The 20,040-nt window shown below is 35.6% G+C and overlaps 1 protein-coding gene and 1 non-coding gene across 5 annotated transcripts in view; one reads left to right on the top strand and one right to left on the bottom strand.

The window, feature by feature from the left end:
• Nucleotides 1-14,764, top strand: part of PPP3CB (protein phosphatase 3 catalytic subunit beta) — a 56,844-nt gene extending 42,080 nt beyond the window's left edge. Inside the window, exons 11-14 of one of the 4 annotated variants that reach the window (XM_077124943.1) lie at nt 5,958-6,042; nt 6,736-6,833; nt 11,697-11,726; nt 13,154-14,764. In XM_077124943.1, the coding sequence (XP_076981058.1) occupies nt 5,958-6,042; nt 6,736-6,833; nt 11,697-11,726; nt 13,154-13,332 (392 nt within the window). In that variant the 3' untranslated portion in view covers nt 13,333-14,764. The remainder of the gene's footprint in view (nt 1-5,957; nt 6,043-6,735; nt 6,834-11,696; nt 11,727-13,153) is intronic. The other 3 variants (XM_077124944.1, XM_077124945.1, XM_077124946.1) reach the window with 3 other exon arrangements.
• A 4,948-nt stretch (nt 14,765-19,712) lies between these two features.
• LOC143654637 (U6 spliceosomal RNA) lies at nt 19,713-19,819 on the bottom strand. The gene has a single exon (XR_013161843.1). It is a non-coding gene; the product is annotated as a U6 spliceosomal RNA (small nuclear RNA).
• Nucleotides 19,820-20,040: the final 221 nt, after the last annotated feature.

Raw genomic sequence — 20,040 nt, forward strand, 5'->3', positions numbered from 1 at the left:
CGTTACCAGGAAGGTCTGCACCCCTGGGAGTCATGTCCCACGTAGACAGGGTGAGGGCTGTGAGTTTGCTTGTTGTGTTGGCTGGAGAGAGAGGCTACATCTGAGCAACAAAAGACATTCTCTTGGGGGTGACTCTTAGGCCTAATTTTAAGTAGGCTTGACCTATCCTTTGTGGGGTCACAAAGGATGAACAAACCCCAAGATTGGGGACTCATCCTATTGCCTTGGTTGACCCCACTGCTTGTGAGAATATCAAGAATTTTCCACTTGTCTCTAGGCTTCTTGTTTCTTGAAGCTCCCCCAGGGGCGTTTTCCTTCTTCTCCAAAGGTCTCTGGCTGCTTGGGCTCTTGTGGTTCTTGTGGCTCTGTCATGGCTCTTAAGGTTTTTCCAAAATGGTTCCCTCTTTTAAAGGATTCCAGTAAAGTAATCAAGACCCACTTGGAATGGGTGGAGTCACATCTCCATCTATTCAAGGTTAATACCCACAATTGGGTGAGTCACATCTTCATGGAGATAATCTAATTAAAGTTTCCAGCCTAGATTATTGAATCAGGATTAAAGAAATGGTTGCTCCCACAAAATTGGATCAGAATTAAAACATGGCTTTTCTAGGGTACACAATTCTTTCAAATGCACTAAAGAAATAAAATTATCTACTTTTCCTACACTTTATAAACTATCTCAACCCCTTATCAAGTAAAATCTGAGTAAAAACTATACAGAAATGTTTCCACTTACCAGCTGGTATGGTTCTTAAAGTCTTGTGAGCCCTTTTATTTTAAGTACAAAGTAACTATGTTCAAGTGTCTCCTGTTGCCATCTGTTGGTGGCAGGCAGACGTGCTTTTACTCTGACTTACACTTCTGTTAAAAACTGAAATAAATATACTTTGGTTTGGATAATAAACTTTAATGTGTAATTTTTTTTAATTTTGATTGTCCTTTTGCTGTTTGTATAGAAGTGTTTATTTAGTTTTACCATACTTCATCATATCTGTCTTTTCCATAAAATTTTAGTTTTAATTAAATATTTGTTTTCCCTGCTCTGCTAACACTATTTCTTTTTGTTAAAAACAGATCTAAGTTCAGATTCTAGCGTCTTATGATGGCTCTATGACCTCAGGCAAGTTACTTTGCCTTTCTGAGCCTTAGTTTCCTCATCTTCAAAATGAAGATGATAATTACTAACTCATAGCATTATAGGTATGAGACAATGACTAAAATAATTCTTTTACATAGCCTGCTTACTTTTCAGATGAAATTTTCTGTTAATTTGCCAGATTCCATAAAATATCTAATGAGGGTTTTAATTGGTAGTGCATTAAATCTATATTTAAATGTACAGAGTTTTAAAATTTTAAATATTTAGTTTTTCCAACTAAGGCCAAGATCTCTTGCTCTATTTAATTAGTTTATTTAATATAATTGCTCCATTTAATATATTTAATATAATTGCTCCATTTAAGATTATATTGTTTTTCTTTGGAAAAATCTGTTATTACCAAGTTAAATTAATACTCCAAAAGTTTTGTATTCTTATTAGTATTACAACTGGCATCTCCATTAATATATTTTCCAGTGATGTATAGATGGATACATTATATATTTTTTGGTTTTTTCTTATGTCCAACAACTTAGAGGAGCAGAATTATTTCCTGTGGTAATTTTTTTACTTGTTTTCCTTAACTTTTAAAATAATAAGATGTCATTTGCTTCAATTGTTTTTATTCTTTTAATATTACCAATGTTGCCAGTAGTGGGTTAAAGCTGAGTATTTATATGCAATGTTTTAGTCCTATTTCTACAATAAAAAAGAAAAAATATCCTTATTAAATCTCATTGTAGAACTTGATGTAAGATATCTATGGTTTATATATTTTTATAGATGCTGACTCATTATTTTGGATTCATTCAGGAATAAATATTAAATTTTATATTTTTCTAGTGAGATATGTATCTGTTCAATATTTTCCCAATTAATAAATTATGCTGATTTATCCATTTGTAATGTCATTCTTGCATTATAGGGATGAGTCAAATTTGATCAGAAAAAGGCAGTATGATTTAGTGAAAAGGATTGTTGGTTTAGATGTCTTGGCACTGCCATTGCGCTAGCTGTGTAATCTTGGAAAAGTCACCTAATTTCTCAGGACACTGCTCATCCCTAACTGAGGGAATAGAGAGGATAAAAATTCTTTCCCACTCTTAAGTAATTTTTTAAATTGTCAAGCACCATTTATGACAATGTTTCTATGGGAGAATACACTGAATTCCAGCTTTGAATACTAGATATATATCTTCCCTCACTGTCAGTATGGCTAGTGCATTACTCCTTATTCTGTATCCTTTCAGTACCAAGTATTAGGATCATGGGATCCAGGAAAGTTTTAAGAATTTGAGTCTGGGAGTTTGCATGTGGGAATGGGAGTGGTTTGGGAGGGGAAGAACATTGAGGGAACAGAAGGTAGGGGAGGAGATAAGTTTAGATTGTAGGGTTAGGATGAGGTAAAAAGAAAAGCCACTGAAACTTGGTTTATTTTCCCTCCTCGTTCATACTTATTTCTTCCCCTTAACTCCGTCTTTCTCCTTTCCTTTCACCATGATGACATACTTCTGTCCTCTCATTCCTCTTTTCTTCCTTAGCAGTTGGAACCATCCTATGGACCAGGCCTGGGGAGAAATCTAACTCTAGAAACAAAGCTTGGTGGTGTGGGGTGATTGTGGAAGCATAATGAGGGTGGGATGAGGGTGGGATGAAGAAGAGAGGTTAGCTTTTCTCTGGGAATGGGAGAGGGCAGGATTGGAAGTTTCCCAGTAGTAGGAAGACTAAGTAAAGGAATAAAGCTCAAATTACTTTTAAATGATGATGCTTTGGTATTCTGTATTATTTAATGTAAGTGTGGGATTGTTTTTAAATTTGTTTGCGTAAACAAATTGCATGTATAAATGCACATACCATCCCTTTTAGAGATGTTAATCATAAAAGAAAATGTTTGCATTTAGTAAATGAAATACAATCCATACATGTTATAGTTTAGTTACTAAACTAAAACTTTCTGTTTCCTATAATAGAATCAAGTATCTCAGCATTAGAATGGAATATATAGAAAACTCAAATGAAACCATCTCTATTGCCCACTCTTAAAGCTATTACTTGCTTGAAACAATCTGTTGCTATTTCTGCAAAAAGATGTGCCTCAAACTCCCAGATTGGATTGGGAACAGAAAGCACATATTGTTGTTCCTGAGTTTATACAGAAGTTCTACAATTCAGATTCAAGAAATTGTATACCTTGTTATTATGGTGTGTGGGAGGCTTAGCTTTTGCTTTATTGGGATGGATGAGGTTTTCCACTGAGGTAGTTTATAAAGTTACCTACAGTTCTCTGTGTATACTACAGATTTTGTAGATGTTGGTGTTGTTGAAGAACCACATGAGCTTGTATCTCATTTGTGCCATTACCTTTCACTTAACATACTTCCATGGGTGACACATTTACTTAGGGGTATCAATATAGATGTCTTTTATCAGTCTTATGTGTTTTCATGTGTTTTTTCTGTCCCTAATTATGTCTATTTTCATCATATATTGTAGTCATTCTGTCCATAATTTCTTCTGTACATATATCTTTGAAAAAATCTTTACTTTAGTGCTCTACTCAGTGGCATCCCTCTTTTATTCGCCAGATTCTACAGTGCTACACTTTTTAATTTTTCAAATATGAGGGCCTTCATTTTTCTCCCTTTCTTTCTACATTCATTCTTCAGTACCACTGCCAAGTTAAATCTCTATCTTTTTATTTGTCTCAACCACCTTTTTCTCCATCATTCACTTCCTTTTTTCTGGACTCTCCATCTGAAGAACGGCTCATATATGGCAATAAAAAAGGTACAGACCAGACAGAGTAACATTGTTTTGAAATATGACTTCATAAGTTATCCTCATTTCCGTGTAAGTTAGCACATTCATTAAGTAATGATTATGCAGATTCCTTTTGGGCCTTCTGCAAATTTAGTTTAAATTTTAACTGAGTTAATATTTGGTGTTTTTGGAAGTCATATTCCAAGATATCTGTCTTTCTGTGCATGGAAATATTTTTCCCTCTTTTTCATTCCTCTTGTTTTAAATTTCATTCTTTTGCTTATTTGTAATGTTTTGTACTTTTCCCTGCATGATTAGGGGTGTTTGATTGTCTTATTCCCAAAGTAATTTTACTGTGGACATTTACTTTATATATTATGCATGATGTGTTTGTAGACTGATGTAAAAATCCTGATTTGTACAGTGTTTTTATATTCCAATGAATTTTTTCATTTGAAATCAGTAGTTAACATATTTGGTTTTACAGATATATAAATAAAGACTGAAAATACAAATGTACTTCATTACAGCCATCCCCCTACTCCTCCCATCCCCCTACTCCACACCCCCAGTCTAGTTATTTTAAAAATTCTGTCAGTTTTAAAACAAAATGACTATTAATTAAATTAGAAGGAAATCAGACTTACCATATGTTCTTGGACAAGTCACTTAATAAACTTGTCTATACAATGAAGAGATTGAACTATGCAATATTCCTCTTCAAATTCTTATATTTTATGAATCTGAGATTTTTAGTAATTTTTTGGCAAACTAAAAAAACCTGTGCAGTGCCATGGTACCCACATGGTTTTGAACTTATAAAAGTTGTAGCTTCAGTACTCATATTACTCTTTGAAGCATCATAAACATGGTCGTGGAGCACGTTTTCTCTAAAATATATGTTTTGTTTTCCTCTTGAAATTGGATTCCTTTTTCTTTTTTCTTGTAATAAGGTCCAACCACCATCTTAGTTTTTAATTATATGTATTTTTGGACTGCTTGATTTTTAAATGAGATGCTCTTTCCCAGAAGACTTATGATTGTTCAACTCTCTGCATACCTAAGGCCCCTTCTGGCCTAGTGTCTTTAGCCTTTCCTTAACCTTCTTCTCAACCATGGTGCTTCCATATGTCTGTTTTCATCATGTTGAAGCACAGCTCTAAGGAACTACACTTGGGGCAAGAGTGATTGTAGTTGCTATGCATGAGATAACGGGACTGCGATTGTTCTTTCTAGAGATCAAGTGAAGGAAGATGTAACTTTTAACCTTTAAGTCTTTCTTGAGCCAAGGGTTCAGCTATTTTGGTATATTCTCTCTGTGTCAGTGTTAGGTAGGACAGCTAACCCTTGAGAGATGAAGTCACAGTGATCCTTTTGCCGTGTTTCTTAGGGAGTCTTTCTTATTGTTTACCCCCTTTGTGTCATACCTAAATGTGCGTGTGAGCTTGTATAGGGATGTAAAAGCTGTATATGCTTGAATGACCTTAGAGAAGGATACCTAGTCCACAAAGTTGAGGTATGCTTTGCTATTCAGATGTTGGTATGGTCTTTAGTTAGGGCTCACCTGCACATTAGTCCCTTCAGACCATTATTTTTAGGCCAGCATAGAGCAAGGATGCTTATTCTGTCATAGTATGATGAGAGGAGATATTTCTAGCTTGCATGTCAAAGGCTTTTATGAAAGTTGAGCAGGACTATTATTACCAATTCTTCTCTGTTAGTCTGCATGCGGTAGGTTCCCATGAGAATTAAACAAAGACTGTAGAATTGTTACCAATTTTTGTCTTCTGGTTTGTAATGAAGGTTGGGCTGATGTTTCTTCGCATTGCTGTTTTACTTATTAATCAGTGATGTGAGAGTCATAAAGTTTGTGGATTACTTTGCATTTGTGTCTGTATTAGACCCCGGTATTAGAGTAGTGGTTAGCTAAACAATGAGGGAATGAGATGCTCTTTAGCATGAGTTTATCCAGCCTCCTCCATGTGAGCTGATGGCAGGGGGCTTGGTGTTGGTCAGATGATCGTGGAATAGGCTAATAGAGTGATGCAAATGTGGATGCCCTAAACTTGAGCCTTTCTTTCTATCCCATTGAAAGTAGGTTCAGCTGCAGCCCGGAAAGAAATCATAAGAAACAAAATTCGAGCAATTGGCAAGATGGCAAGGGTCTTCTCTGTTCTCAGGTAATGATATGTTTTCCTGATTATTTCGTTTGCAGAAATTACTTTTATTGTACTTTGTTACCAGTGTTGTCCTACTTGACATCTAGAAGCAATAGCGTACTATTCTTCCTATAAAAAAGTTAGTTATACATTTACATATTGAAGAAGAAAACACAAGTCCCTTTGATACTAGACTTTTTGACCCATGTGATTATCATTGCTTACCTTTGTTATCTCTCGTTTTTCTGTGATTAAAGCACTAGGCCTGTGCTTTGAAAGTTAGAGCAGAATAAGAAGGAGGGCATACTTTTTAGAGTATTCCTGATGAGCTTGCTCAGCTATATAAGAAGTCCCTTTAGCTGGAGCCACAAATTGTTTTCCTGGGATTGATTGAGGAGGCTCAGTTTTAAGGTTACACGTGAATGGGTCAGTCCTTAAAAATGTGTTTGTAAAACTGCTTACATCAGACATTTGAATTTTAAAACATATGAAATATATTTTTTCAATTGTGAGATGCCCATTGATGAAGAATCTAATAAAATTTTTTAAGGAAAATAATATATACCTCATTTGTAAGGCACACCTTCAATCTAAAGCATTTAGAATATTTATCGGAAAATGTATGTCTTGGAATTGAGGAAAATATGGTAATAACATCTCTTTAAACTAAGTACTCATTGAAAGTCTGATGTTTGTTGTTTCTCTCTGTTTTAGGGAGGAGAGTGAAAGCGTGCTGACACTCAAGGGCCTGACTCCCACAGGGATGTTGCCTAGCGGAGTGTTGGCTGGAGGACGTCAGACCCTGCAAAGTGGTAATGATGTTATGCAACTTGCTGTGCCTCAGATGGACTGGGGCACCCCTCACTCTTTTGCTAGCAGTACACATAATGCATGCAGGGAATTTCTTCTGCTTTTTAGTTCCTGTCTCAGCAGCTGACACAGGCAGGGTACCATATAATAGGGAGTATCTGATTAATATATGACCAGGGCAAAAAAACTGATAGAATTGGTATTGCATTCAGTTGAAAATAATGATTTATTTCCCTCAGCTTTTCATGAAATGATATGGGAACAGCTCATATCATATTGTCTGAAATGTTTATTCGTTTGTCTAATGCACCCTTTTCTCTTAAAAGCCCCAGTTTCAGAATGTGAATTAGGGATATCCATGTTACTAAAATGGAAATGTAATTCCATATTTAAAAATTTTTATTTATGTAATTGTATTAGACCATGCTTATTTTTTCACTGGGAAATTTCAGATACTTAATTTTAGAATTAACAATCTGCTTGGGTCCCAGAACATTATTACTTATGAATTTCACTTGCCAAAAGATTTGTGCAAGGTATTGTACCCTGCTAATAATGCCAAAGTTTGTTTTCTGTGGTGTTTGTCAAATGTTCTATGTATAATTGACTGTCTGTAACATGCAGTTTCCTTCCTCTGCAGATGTAGCTGCTTTCCTAAATCTGTCTATCTTTCTTTAGGATAGCTTTATGTCTGTAAAATATGTTAAATTAAACTATTCTATCAGACACTTGTCTTTTGATGTAGAAGCAACTTTGTAGCACCTTGTTTTTAGGTTAGCTGCATTTGTTGCTGCACTTTGTGCATTCTGAACATGAATGTAATATTAGCTATTAAGTCATTGTTATAAAGGAGTTGAACTTAAATCCTGTAAGTCAAAATTGAAAGGGTGTTTATTAAGTGTGCCTTTATTTTGCATGAAAATAAAAAGAATTATACGTAAAGCATTCCTGTAATCTGGCTCGTTGAATATTTTATATATATATATATATATATATATATATATATATATAAACTTTTTTGGCGTAAATATTTGTGTAAATACTGAATCAACTTTTTTGAAAGCCCATTGCAAATTAAATAGAAGATTGTGATCTGATTGTTTTAGACTATACACAATAACTCAAAGTCTAGATTTTTCCCCTTGGGTAGAAAGCAAAAACTGTCATGTGGAAAAGCATTAATTTATGTTTGATTGTAGCTACTTTTGACAGCCCTCAAAGGGTCATTGTTCTATTAAAACAGGCAGCAGTACAGCTGAAGTCTTCCTTAATTGTGATTAACAGTTTATTTTTGGTGTTGTAATTAGTGAATTTTTAAAAGAGAAAATAAGAAATTGTACTTCAAATTTTTTAATACATTTAAATTAGATTAACTTCACAATTTCATTTCATTCAGTCCCATAATAAATGTTATTCAGTAAAAATAACTTTTCCTGTAGACAAATAATTTTTACCTATAGTCTATACATGTTCTATTTTGTATGTTACTATGCTGTCTACTACTACCATTGGTATATGTGAGAAGTACAACTATATTTTGAAATTATAGTTTCACAATTTCATTCTGAATGAAGTTTCTTTTAGATTAAAAAAAAAATCTGCTCTGATTCTCTTTACCTTCTGTGGCCTCCATTTTTCTTATTATATTATAAACTTTACAGAAATAAGCTAAATAAAATCGTGAATACACATGAAAACAAATTAAAAAGACCTTAAACATTCAATAAAATTAGCAAAAATGTTAATAGAAAATGATGAATTTTAATAGCTGAAAATACTTCTTCCTCTTTGCTCAGAAAAAAAACCAATCATATTTAAATAAATCTATACTGTGTAGTCCCCTCTCAATTATCCTTGGGTATATTATTATATTTTCATTGTATCTACAGCAAACTTTGCTTTCATATTTCACAGTTAGCACCTACTGGTTACACATCTTGTTGACAGCTCAGTCTAGTCTTCCAACTTTGAAACCACCAACTGCAGGGAAGGCTTGAAAGATATCACCTTTGCTAAAGTGACTATCTATTCCCAGCACAGAGTGAGTTATTGAAGGAGCTGAGCTTAGGGGTCTAATTTTGGAAACTGGATATCTCTCTGCTTGCTAGTGATTGCTCTTGATAGTGTTGTTTGAGCTTTTGGTTTGAAGTGATTTCCCTAGTATAAGATAAACGCACTTTGAAACAAATAACAAAACTCATGCAAGTGCCACATTTGTGTGATTTTTTTTAAAAAATCATCTAACATTTTTAAGTTTAGTAGATCTGTCCCCTGATGTTAGTGTGAATAACTGGTAGGTAAATATTGTGAAAAGAAAGTTTTAAAGTTCTAAGAACTTGAATCTATTGTCAGAAAATTTAAACTGTCTTTTTAGTAACTTTAAATTTAATTTACATGATATTTTTAAAGTGTTTTTACAAATTACACAACTATTGGAGTGGGATTTGATGTTCATATTTTATTTGCATTTCTCCTTGGAAATTTGTTTGGGAGCTAGCCCTATACTGCTGCCTTCACCAGGAACTTAATGGGAAAATATGTGGCCTTCCTTTCTTTAGTAATGTCATATTCCTCGTTTTGATGTCATACGTTCTGTGTAGCATTAAGGACCTCAGTTTAAGGCACCACTATATTCAGATTTATGAAGGCCATTGTCGAGAAGCCCTATGTAACTGAAAACAAATAGAGGGAAACACTGTCTTTCAGACAGAATTTTGCAATTCTCTTGAACTTTTTCTTTTCAATTTAATGTTTAAGCTTCCTATGACCATCTTTCAATTCTAAGCATTTAAGCCTGATATGATGTACAGTTTTGAGTGTGATATCCATTATGTATTTTGGAAAGGATTTAGGAGCATTTAGAGGCCTCAGGAAAGAGCAGAGAACGTAATTTAACCTAGAAAATGCTTTTAATGTGAAAGTAAAAGCCTATAGGATGATTTTTAAAGTATATTGTCATATCTTATAATTTTAAAAATTTATTAACACTTTTTTTACTATTACATAATTAAATAGATACCAATTCTTAAAGTGATACCACTTTTTATTCTTTACTTATTACCATATATAATATAAGCTATGAAATGTTTCATATAAAGTGACTTCTGTTTTCACAAACTCTTTAAAACATTCTGGTAGGCATTTTATTTTTTCCCCTTTAAATTTCTAAAGTGTAGAGAAAATTGTTCACATTTTGAAGAGTAGGAGTGCTAGGGCTGATCAAGTAGAGGTGGGTCATTTATTCTAATGGTTTTCTTTCTGGCCAAATTGCAAGAGTATTTTCCAAGTGTACAGGGCTAGATTTTTAAAATAATGATGTGTACAGTGGTTATATAATGAGTTTGTCTATTTTAATTTGTAATATAATTTAATAGCTAAGGAAAATTAACTCTTCTTTTGTTCATTGTTTATCCTGCTTCTTTGGGGTCTTCAGTTTACTATCTTGTTAAGATCAGTAGCGTTTTCTAATTTCGTGTAATTTAATTCCTTAGATTCATCAGTGTCCTTTACCATTAAAACTGCTTTGGATAAAATTTATCATTTCCAAAGTATATTATTTCTAAAAAGTCATTCCAGGAATAATTATTCTCATTGATCTTGTAGAAGAAACAAAGTGGAGGAGAAATTATTGTTACAAATATTTTGAGTATGTACACTTTGAGTAAAGGTAGAGAATGAGGTGAGGTAATACTGTTCTGTGTAATCTTAGGTCTTGGTCCTCAGTGTAAGCACTTTACTTATATAGCTTGAGCCCAGAAATAAGCCAGTAAAGAATCTTTGACTATAAAATGTGTTACTGACTATGCTAAAATTCTATCTAAATGGGCCAGTGACCGGCCAAAATGCATTTCTCTCATTTATATGAGCTATATGTATGTTCATGACTAAATATGCTGAAAATTTATCTAATTGGGCCAGAGTGATAGACCAAGAATGCATTCCTCATTTATATGACCTATATGTATGTTCATACATGAAATAATTGGATTTATTGCCCATAAAACCCCAGTTTATCCCTTGATTCTTCCCTTGTTGATAGATGACCTTGAAAAGATGTTTAGTATTCTGTCGTCACATGAGACTATAAGCGACAGTGTCTGAAACAGATTTCAATTCATGATAAACTGAATATAAATTGTTTTTTTTTAGGACTAGTTGGTGTTAGTATTTTTAGGTATTTGGAACATCTTTATTAGAATAGAAAGAAACTTGCTAGTAAACAAGAAAGGTTCCCACAAAGAACAGAGCTACAGAACTGTTCTGCTTTGAGTAACTCACCAGGTTTACTACCTTTAAATGCCACACTAGTTTTTGGAGCTTCTGCTTTGCACTTTGAATTAGAAGTGACAAGAAGAAATTGCTGACCACTTCTAGCTTATATCTTAGGGAGCTAACTGGATTTAAGTATCGTTTCAGTTAGATAAGAAAGAAAATAATCTCCCTTTTGCTTTAATGCTAAAATTCTGTTATCATAATTTCACTTTAGAACATTTCTCTGTGATTGTGGTAGATGTGATATAGCAAACTTTGGAAAATACTAAGGCCATCAAAATATTGAACTCAAGATGGGTAATTAATACTAGAGTACATTTGCACGGGTACTGAGTTGTCTGTGTTTACAAATAGGTCTCTGTGTTCTGTGCTCTAAACAATGTTGTCATAGTGCTGTGTGTAAACTGTGCTGTGTTAGGAATTGGGGGATTGGATGGGGCTCTCTGATATGGGACTATTAATATTACATTGTAAATGATGATATAGTATGGGATATTGTGATATTTTAAGTGATCATTGCCTTTTCTGCTGTACAATATGACCCTTCTCATCTCTCTCATTCATTTTGCATGCCTCTGCTCACTTCTGTACAGCCACAGTTGAGGCAATTGAGGCTGAAAAAGGTACGATCAGAGTCCTTGTGCTGGGCAGAGATCTGTGGTGTGTGGGTGGGCATCAGAGAATGTCCTGTGGGTGTGTCTTACTCCTAGCTTGCACAGTCCAAGATGAATCAGACTCACTGACTCATCAAATTTAGCAGTCACATTCTTCTTTTTTTTTTAATCATAAGGACAGATGTCCATAGTGACAGTCTGTTTTTTTCCTTTCCTGTTATAATATGCAACCAGCATTTAATATTCCTGTTTTCTTTATAGTTTAGCATATTATGTTATATATACATATATGTATACACACACACACACATAAATATATATATAGCATTCAGAGTTGCCTGTTTTAATGGAAATGACTAAATTGACCCTGCAAATGGAGCTCTATTCCATATTTTGCATGATTCCGCTACTCATATTTTTTCCTAAGTGAAACCCCTTCTAGGTACAGATGTGCGTTTGTTTTTCCTCATTTTTCAGCAACACATGTGAGAGTGCAAAAACTGTCACTGTGGTGATTTCTTTTTCTGCAGTTGGGTTATAGTTGGTGATAAGATTATATTAATGTATTTCATTGTTGGTTTGATATTACACATTGCTGAATGTTTTGCTGTTCCAGTTTGGTTCATTGCACAGACTCTGAGTCCCAGGGATTACACCTATTAAGCAATCAGATAATAACCAGTAGTATGGAAATCTTTTCTATGAACATTTTAATAATGCATCAATCTAGATGAAGTGAATGAGAGCCCTATCAATTGCAGGAGGTTTGCCATTTATTTTTATTAGTTTCCAAAGACTGTGTAGTGAATGGCCAGTGAATTAAGGAAGACATCTCCTAAAATATGAAACTATAAATCCTTTTAGTTATCAACCAAACACAGCTCTAACTTCTGGAGGTATTGCCCACCTTTTTCATTTCATATTGGTGGTGATGGGATGATGACACCTTGACCTCCAAGATAGTTCTGATCTTCTAAATTTTAACTTGACCTCTTTCTCCTCCTGAGTTCTTGGTGCAGATTTGTACGTTGAGGAGTAGCTTTGTTTAACCTCCTCACTTGCCCGTGCTCTTGTTGCTGCTTGACTGTGATAGTCACTGAGGGTCTGAAATAAGAGATAATTAGTATAGTAGAAATCAGATTGAGACCCTGACATAATTGCCTTGAGGTTGATTATTGGGACAGAGTGCTGGGTTTTTTTGCGTTTTTGAAAGACTATGCTAATACTTGTCATCTGTGAAGTTCTCATGTCTGTATTTAGGTTTAAACATTTCACATTTTAAGGGGAAGTTTGGAGTGGGATAGGATCCAGTTAAAGTAAGATCTAAGTGTTGTACTTATGGCTTGTTTCTGTTTTCTTAAAAATCATTAATTATGTTTTTGAAATCTCAGAACTGTTTTTCAATTACTGACTTATCAAATTTGCATTTTGTTAAGCAATACGAGGATTCTCTCCACCACATAGAATCTGCAGTTTTGAAGAGGCAAAGGGTTTGGATAGGATCAATGAGAGAATGCCACCCCGGAAAGATGCTGTACAGCAAGATGGTTTCAATTCTCTGAACACCGCACATGCCACTGAGAACCACGGGACTGGCAACCATAGTGCCCAGTGACCCAAAGCTTCCCAGGGACTCTCACATCTCGGGCCCCAAATGGACAGATCACCCGAGGAGCCGGAGGGGTCGGCCAAGCTGACTGTAAATGTCACAGTCCCTCTGGAAAAACCATTGTGCTTTTGAGACCCCAGCCCCTTCCCTGGATGGAGGCTTGAGGGCCCTGGGACATGTGCTATCTGATAAGAGTAGGTCATCGCTGCCAAGGTGGAAAGCAGAGAGCAAGGGGCTTGGGGCAATTTCCAGTGGAGGGCATCTACACCTCCATTTATGCTTGTGGTTCACACATTTAAGTTTACAAATGAGATTTCTTTTTTCCCTCAGTAGAATTAGATTTCGTTTTTCAACCATGACTTCAAATACAATCCTAAGAGCTAATGTGGACTTTTTTTTTCATGAGATGTTTTTAAAGGATGAATTAGCATGGTCTTAAAATACATTTCTGAGGTTACTAAGCTGTATTTTGAATTATGGTCAAAATGCTAAGAAACCCAGTTGGCATTTTTGCAAAATGCTAACCTCAGGTCTATAGTTCTTAAATGTGGCTAATTCTGTAATATAATCTTGATATTTTTCAATTATGAATGCATTACCTATTTCTAGGCATAAATCTCTTACTTGAACACAAATCTAAAAACTAATTTAGAATCTTATTGGCCCAGAACTTTTGAGATTTACCCCAGAGATTTAAGAAGAAAGCCTCTAAATTTCAAAATTGTGAATAATTACAGAATTACTCATTTAAGGTACTTTAAACGAAGTTTGTACATTGTCAAAGTAAATTTTAATTCAAATCATGTCTGTAAAACTTGACGTATTTTGTGTATGCATGTTTTCATTTGCAAATATTTAATATATAGACCTATGATGTACAGGTACAACATGTATAGGTTACCTAGATGTTATGAAAAATTTTAGTTTATTGTGAGTACTCAATTTGCTTAAATAGCCACCAGGGTGATTTGCTGCTGGCTTTCTATCATTTTTATGTTTCAGTGCAAAGGAAATTTTAAAATGTTCTGGAAGTGTTTTTGATTAAGCGATACAGCATAGAGGCAATGGTTCTATTCAATCATTCAGATGTTAATGGAAGCATAAAAGTCAAGACTGCATGTTGAAATTTTTCTTTTGATAGTTACAGAATTGCTTGGTTAAACTCAATGGAACCATGTGCTAATTTTTCACAATTATTGACTTGTATCAATTGACACTATAGTTTGGTATTTCCCTTTACTTTGGTGGCCTGTTTCCCTCATGCCCTGGAATACAACTCAGAGCTCCAGGCAGCGGAACCATTTATTGTTTTGTTTGCCAGAAAGTGCACCCTGTATGGTCTCCTGTCTAAGTTGGAATATTATGCATGTGCAGGACTATTCGACTATTTTATAAACAGTAGCACACAATAAATTCCATGCATGGGCCGCTGCTCCTATCTCTGTGTTGGGTTTTATTTGGAAGATACAGTCAGATCTGACATTCTCATGCAAATTAGAAGGAATATCCTGCTAACGGAGCTGGGATATATCCGTGAGAGAAAATCATCTGATAGATAGTTCTCAGTGATTTGACAAATTATTTTCTTCATAAATTTTGCTTAAAAAAAAACTTGTTACATTTGCTTTTACATGAGCATTAGTAATGAGCACTAGAGGACTTGGGATACCTACTATAGGCCTTCTTAATCTAGTAGTTAAAATCACTTGTTTTCACCTACTTTAATTGAAAGAAAATATGTAATTGTAGATAATATTGTATTTTGTCTAGGATTTTGTTACAGTGGTGTTGGGGATTTGTTGGGTGTTTTAACAATAAGAGGAAGAAATTTTAGCAATATTTTGCAATTTCCTACTATAATATCCCTTTCTTCTTTGCCTTAATTAAGAAAAGTATAGAATTTTGCAAATTGAGGGAAATTAGGATACTTCTCAATATTTTATAATAATGTAATCATATAATTAGTTCTCAATAATTATGATATAAAGAAATGATTCAAATTGTAATGTCTAATTCTAGATAGCAAACAGAACGTCTGAAATTGCTGCTACTTGCTGGAATATTAACTTGCAGTACCTGCCTCTAAAGTTATTATATACTTCATACCTTAAAAGATTCTTCTTGGTGTTACTGTTTTATGAAAGCTATGCATCTCTAAAGTGAGCACTTAGCTAGTATATCAGGAGCTGGAAGCTTCCTTAGCCCTGAGGATCATCATTGAGGTTTTATAGTGTTTGTGGGAACTATGGGTAAACATAAAGCATCATTAGCAAATGAGAAGAATTGTGGGTTGATGATAAAAAATTAAGTAGAGGAAAGTAGGCAAAAAGAACAGAACTTAGAAAAAGTGGTACACATGAACAGCAGTAGGTAACACCTAGAGCCTCACGGACCACTTTCTGCTTCTTTTTTTTTTTTTTGGTTTTTTTATTTTTTTTATTTTTTACATGGGCAGGCACCGGGAATCGAACCCGGGTCCTCTGGCATGGCAGGCAAGCATTCTTGCCTGCTGAGCCACCGTGGCCCGCCCCACTTTCTGCTTCTTGAATAAAAATTTCTTTCTAATCTTAGTAACTAATTTTACAGTGATCCATGGAAGTATTTATTAAAAGTTTTTGTTTAATGCACTCACGATGAATGCAAACTGTGAAAACTTGAGATCTTTCTAAATTGTAAATTTAAAAGACCACCACAGAGTACTAGTGATGGTAAAATCTAAATATCATTTCAATATCAGATTTTATTTCTACATTTCATCCTGCTTTATAATCAAAGATGGCACAATCTTGAGCAGCTTGTGCCTTTGTTAGTAGTCATTATTAACAGAACTCATAACCCTTGAGGTTCTGCAGCTAAATTTGAAATAGGCCTGAAACCTTTGCTCAGAATGAATAATCCCCCTTTGTATTCAGAGTTTTTGCCTACTGCAACTGTTTTTTTTTCCCTCCATAGCTGTTCTACATAATGTTATGTTTTGGTAAATATATAACCTTTTTCTTTCACTTTCCCTTGTTATAGTTTATGCTTTCTGCAGTTTAGGGTTCCTTTTCAATCTATTCTGTGCACCTGTTCATGTATGAATTTGATTTGGCACATTCCAGGACCTCATTGCAAGTGGTTCTGTTCCCCAGGTTGTTAATGTTCATGGAGACAGGTGAGTGATAGAGCTGGGGCCAGATGTAAGTAGAAAGTCAGGCCCTGAAGTCATAGAGGAACCCTTCGTAACTTCTCATGAGTTTTCAAGTTTGCTAACTCAAGTCGAAAGGAGCTAGGAATGTGTAATTGAATTCCATGAGCCAGCATCCATTACAGGAAAGAATGAGAATGGCTGAGTTGACTTGTTTCCATCTTTTCCTGGGCCTGTGCATATTATGCACTTTTTAGTCATTAATTGAAATTTGGATTAGCTTACTTTCATATTCCAGAAATATTTATTCATGTATGGAAATAGACAAATGGAGTGCCTGTGGTGGTACCCTTGCTCAGAGTACTTTGCTCTCTTGTCAGGGAAAGTGAATTTTACAAATTAATTCTGAATGTTTCTCCTATAATTGATTTCCTTCTGTACCATTAAATGACCATGTCTCTTCTCCTTTCTTGGATACTGTATTTGTGCTGAAGCCTAGATCAGACATTGTTGAATTCTGTTTGAGTGATGTTCATGTGCTATGAAGAACATTAGGTTTGGGGGAACTCGTTTTGGGTCAGATTGACATCTAGGACTCCAGGGGTTTCTGATCCTCTGGGCTAGAGCCTACCCTTTCCAACCAAATACTGACTTCTGAACTAATCCCAATGGTTTTTTTCTGAAGTTCCGGACTGAGAGCAGAAATGCTGTCCTTAGTGAAAGAGATCCAGTATGCAGTTGCCATCATTTTCCCTCAGCCTCCTTCACATTGGTGAGTTGGGGAGTGTTGACAGAGTCCTGAACCCTCTAGGCTCAGAAAGGGGTTCAGAGAGAAGTCCTCAGGCAGGAAACCTCATTAGGGAGAATTTAGCCTTGTCTGTCAGGTTGTTATGCCACATTTAATCACAGAGGCCCAGCATCTCAGCAGTTTGGAGGAAAGTAATATGAAAGGACAGCTGCAAATTAGCCACCATCTAGATCTGAGGAGATCCAGCATTCACTTCACTTGGAGGAAAAAGAGAAGGAAGGAAGCCCAGAGCTTAGCAGGGTAAGTGATTTTTCCATCAACCTGATTGCTTAAATAATAGTTGAATGAGGTGTTATCACTCCTAAGGAGTCAAGCAACTGAATGTGGCCATAATAGCAATATTCCAAAAGTATTTCTTCTCTCTCTCTTTCTCTCTTGCCTGATCCCTTCTGAGTATCCTCTGACTGGCTTCACTCTTCTTCCTCCCTACTTCCTTAAGACATTTTCTGTTTGTTGGTGAATTAGCATTAGGTGGGTCCTCCCAGTCAGGATATGATGAGGTGACTGTGGTTTACAAACTTACAGGTAAAACTTGGAGCTTTTGGTGGTAAGGAGGGAGAAAGAGATAGGAGATCTAAGTTTGGGAATAGGCTAATATTTTAAATTCCAAACCAAAGATAAGAGCTTTTCTAGGCAATCAGTCATGTTTCCTCTCCTTTCCAGCCCTTGGAATTCTCTCTTATATGCTAGGAATATAGGCCCCAAGTCACTGGGATGGCTGAGAAAAAGTTAGTGATTCTCTTTCTGAGTGGGTAGACTCAACTCTGAAAAGTTCTTAGGGCATACTGTAATTTTAAACTTTTCCCTGGATTCCCTCTGGTGTTTTTCCTTTGTTTCTCTTTAGTTTCCCTGCTGAAACGTGAAGCCTGGGGTGCTTTACAGGAAAATTAGGAGCATACAAACTCAGCATGAGCCTGGTTTTATATATGCATATGTGTGTGTGTGTGTGTGTGTGTGTGTGTGTGTGTGTGTGTGTGTGTGTGCACATATATGTAAATACAAAAGCCTGGCTTCTCTTTGGATCTTGAACGCATTCTACACACAGAGTAGACTGACGTTGAAGATTTCATCACCCCCACCCAGCTGGATCCCTTTGACTTCCAGCCAGTTTGACCAACCTCCACAGAGCCACAAGTTAATCTTCAGTTGGAGGAAAAACTCTCCTTGGAAATGTAGATAAGTAGGGTGGTATCTTTTGGATCTTAATTGGCTTCCATTGCAGCAGAAAGATTTGTGGTTGAATATCAGGAAGATATTTATAGCTTCTCAGAATTAGAACCCTAGAGTTGCCTCAGATCAAAGATACTTTCCCCCCATACCTGTAAAGAAAATATGGGTCTGTCCTTTCAAGGTTTAAAAAGGTATTATCGGGTAGTCCATGACAAACTCTGGGATCTGTCCTGTAACTTGTTGAAGAGTGCTTTGAAAACTAATGCTTTTTTCTTTCTTTGCTTTGTGTATATGTTATATTATACAATAAAAAAGAATTGAAAAAGAAAAAAAGGAAGGTATTATCCTTCTTTAGGGGGCGGGAAGAGTGGTAGGTGGATAGAGGAGATGGTGATTCTAGAGTTGTAATGGTTCTGGAAATATGTTGAGAATATGTGGTGATTAAAAGTGGAAGGAGTGGGCGGGCCACGGTGGCTCAGCAGGTAAGAATGCTTGCCTGCCAAGCCCGAGGACCTGAGTTCGATTCCTGGTGCCTGCTCATGTTAAAAAAAATAATAATAAATAAAAATAAAAAGTGGAAGGAGTCCTGGGCAGGCGATGGTGGTGCAGTGGCAGAATTCTTGCCTGCCATGCTGGAGACCTGGGATCGATTCTTGATGCCTGCCCATGGGGAAAAAAAAAGTTGAGGGAGTCCTATGGTTTTGAGAGCAAATTCATCCACTGTTTAATAAAAGGACATGGCCTTTAATCCCTAAAATAATCTAGTATCTTTAGACCCAATTCCTTCATTAGTGGGAATACAGAGGATATGGTATGCAGTGACCTCCACTATCTCTTCACTGGATTCTGAAGGCCATCCATTCACCTTTGGGATGAAGGGAGAGATTAAAAGGATGGAAACAGATTTGAAAAGAAAGAAAGTACAAGAGAAAATAAAAATATGAGTTCCTCCATTATCCTGAGGGCAAGCTGATTTGATTCTAGGCATTAGTTTTTTTTGCCATCCACACCTCAGCTAACTGATAATTCTAGGATTTTTCTTTATGGCCAGACAGATCTGGTCTGGAAGGATCAAAAGTCCAAATATTTTTAATAAGACAGGATCCCTGATCTGAACTTTAATGTCACAGTAGAACCAATTGCTGTCAGTATTTTTAGCCTCTAACATTTTCTTGTCCTTCGAGAAAGTTAATCTGGGGCTTAATGATTTTTTAACTTCTCAAATTCTATGGATACTTTTTTCCCTCCCCTTCTTCCCCTCCCCGCTTTTTTATGATTCAAGTTAATACAGAACACTTCACAAATTTGTGTGTCATCCTCGTGCAGGGGCCATGCTAATGTTTTCTGTATCGTTCCAATTTTAGATTATGTGCTGCTGAAGCAAGCACCCTCCCCTCTTTTAATTGAAGTGAAATATACAATGTAAAACCAGCCATTTTAAAGTGAGCAATTCAATGGCTTTTATAGTGCATTCACAGTATTGTGTAACTCCTCATCTATCTAGTTTCAGAATATTCTTATCACCTTAAAAAGAAATCCAGTTACTCATCATTCTCCCTTTCTCCCAGCCCCTGGCAACCACCAATCCACTCCTGTCTCTATGATTTAC

Source organism: Tamandua tetradactyla, chromosome 13, assembly GCF_023851605.1.
Source record: "Tamandua tetradactyla isolate mTamTet1 chromosome 13, mTamTet1.pri, whole genome shotgun sequence".
In the NCBI taxonomy this organism is placed as follows: Eukaryota; Metazoa; Chordata; class Mammalia; order Pilosa; family Myrmecophagidae; genus Tamandua; species Tamandua tetradactyla.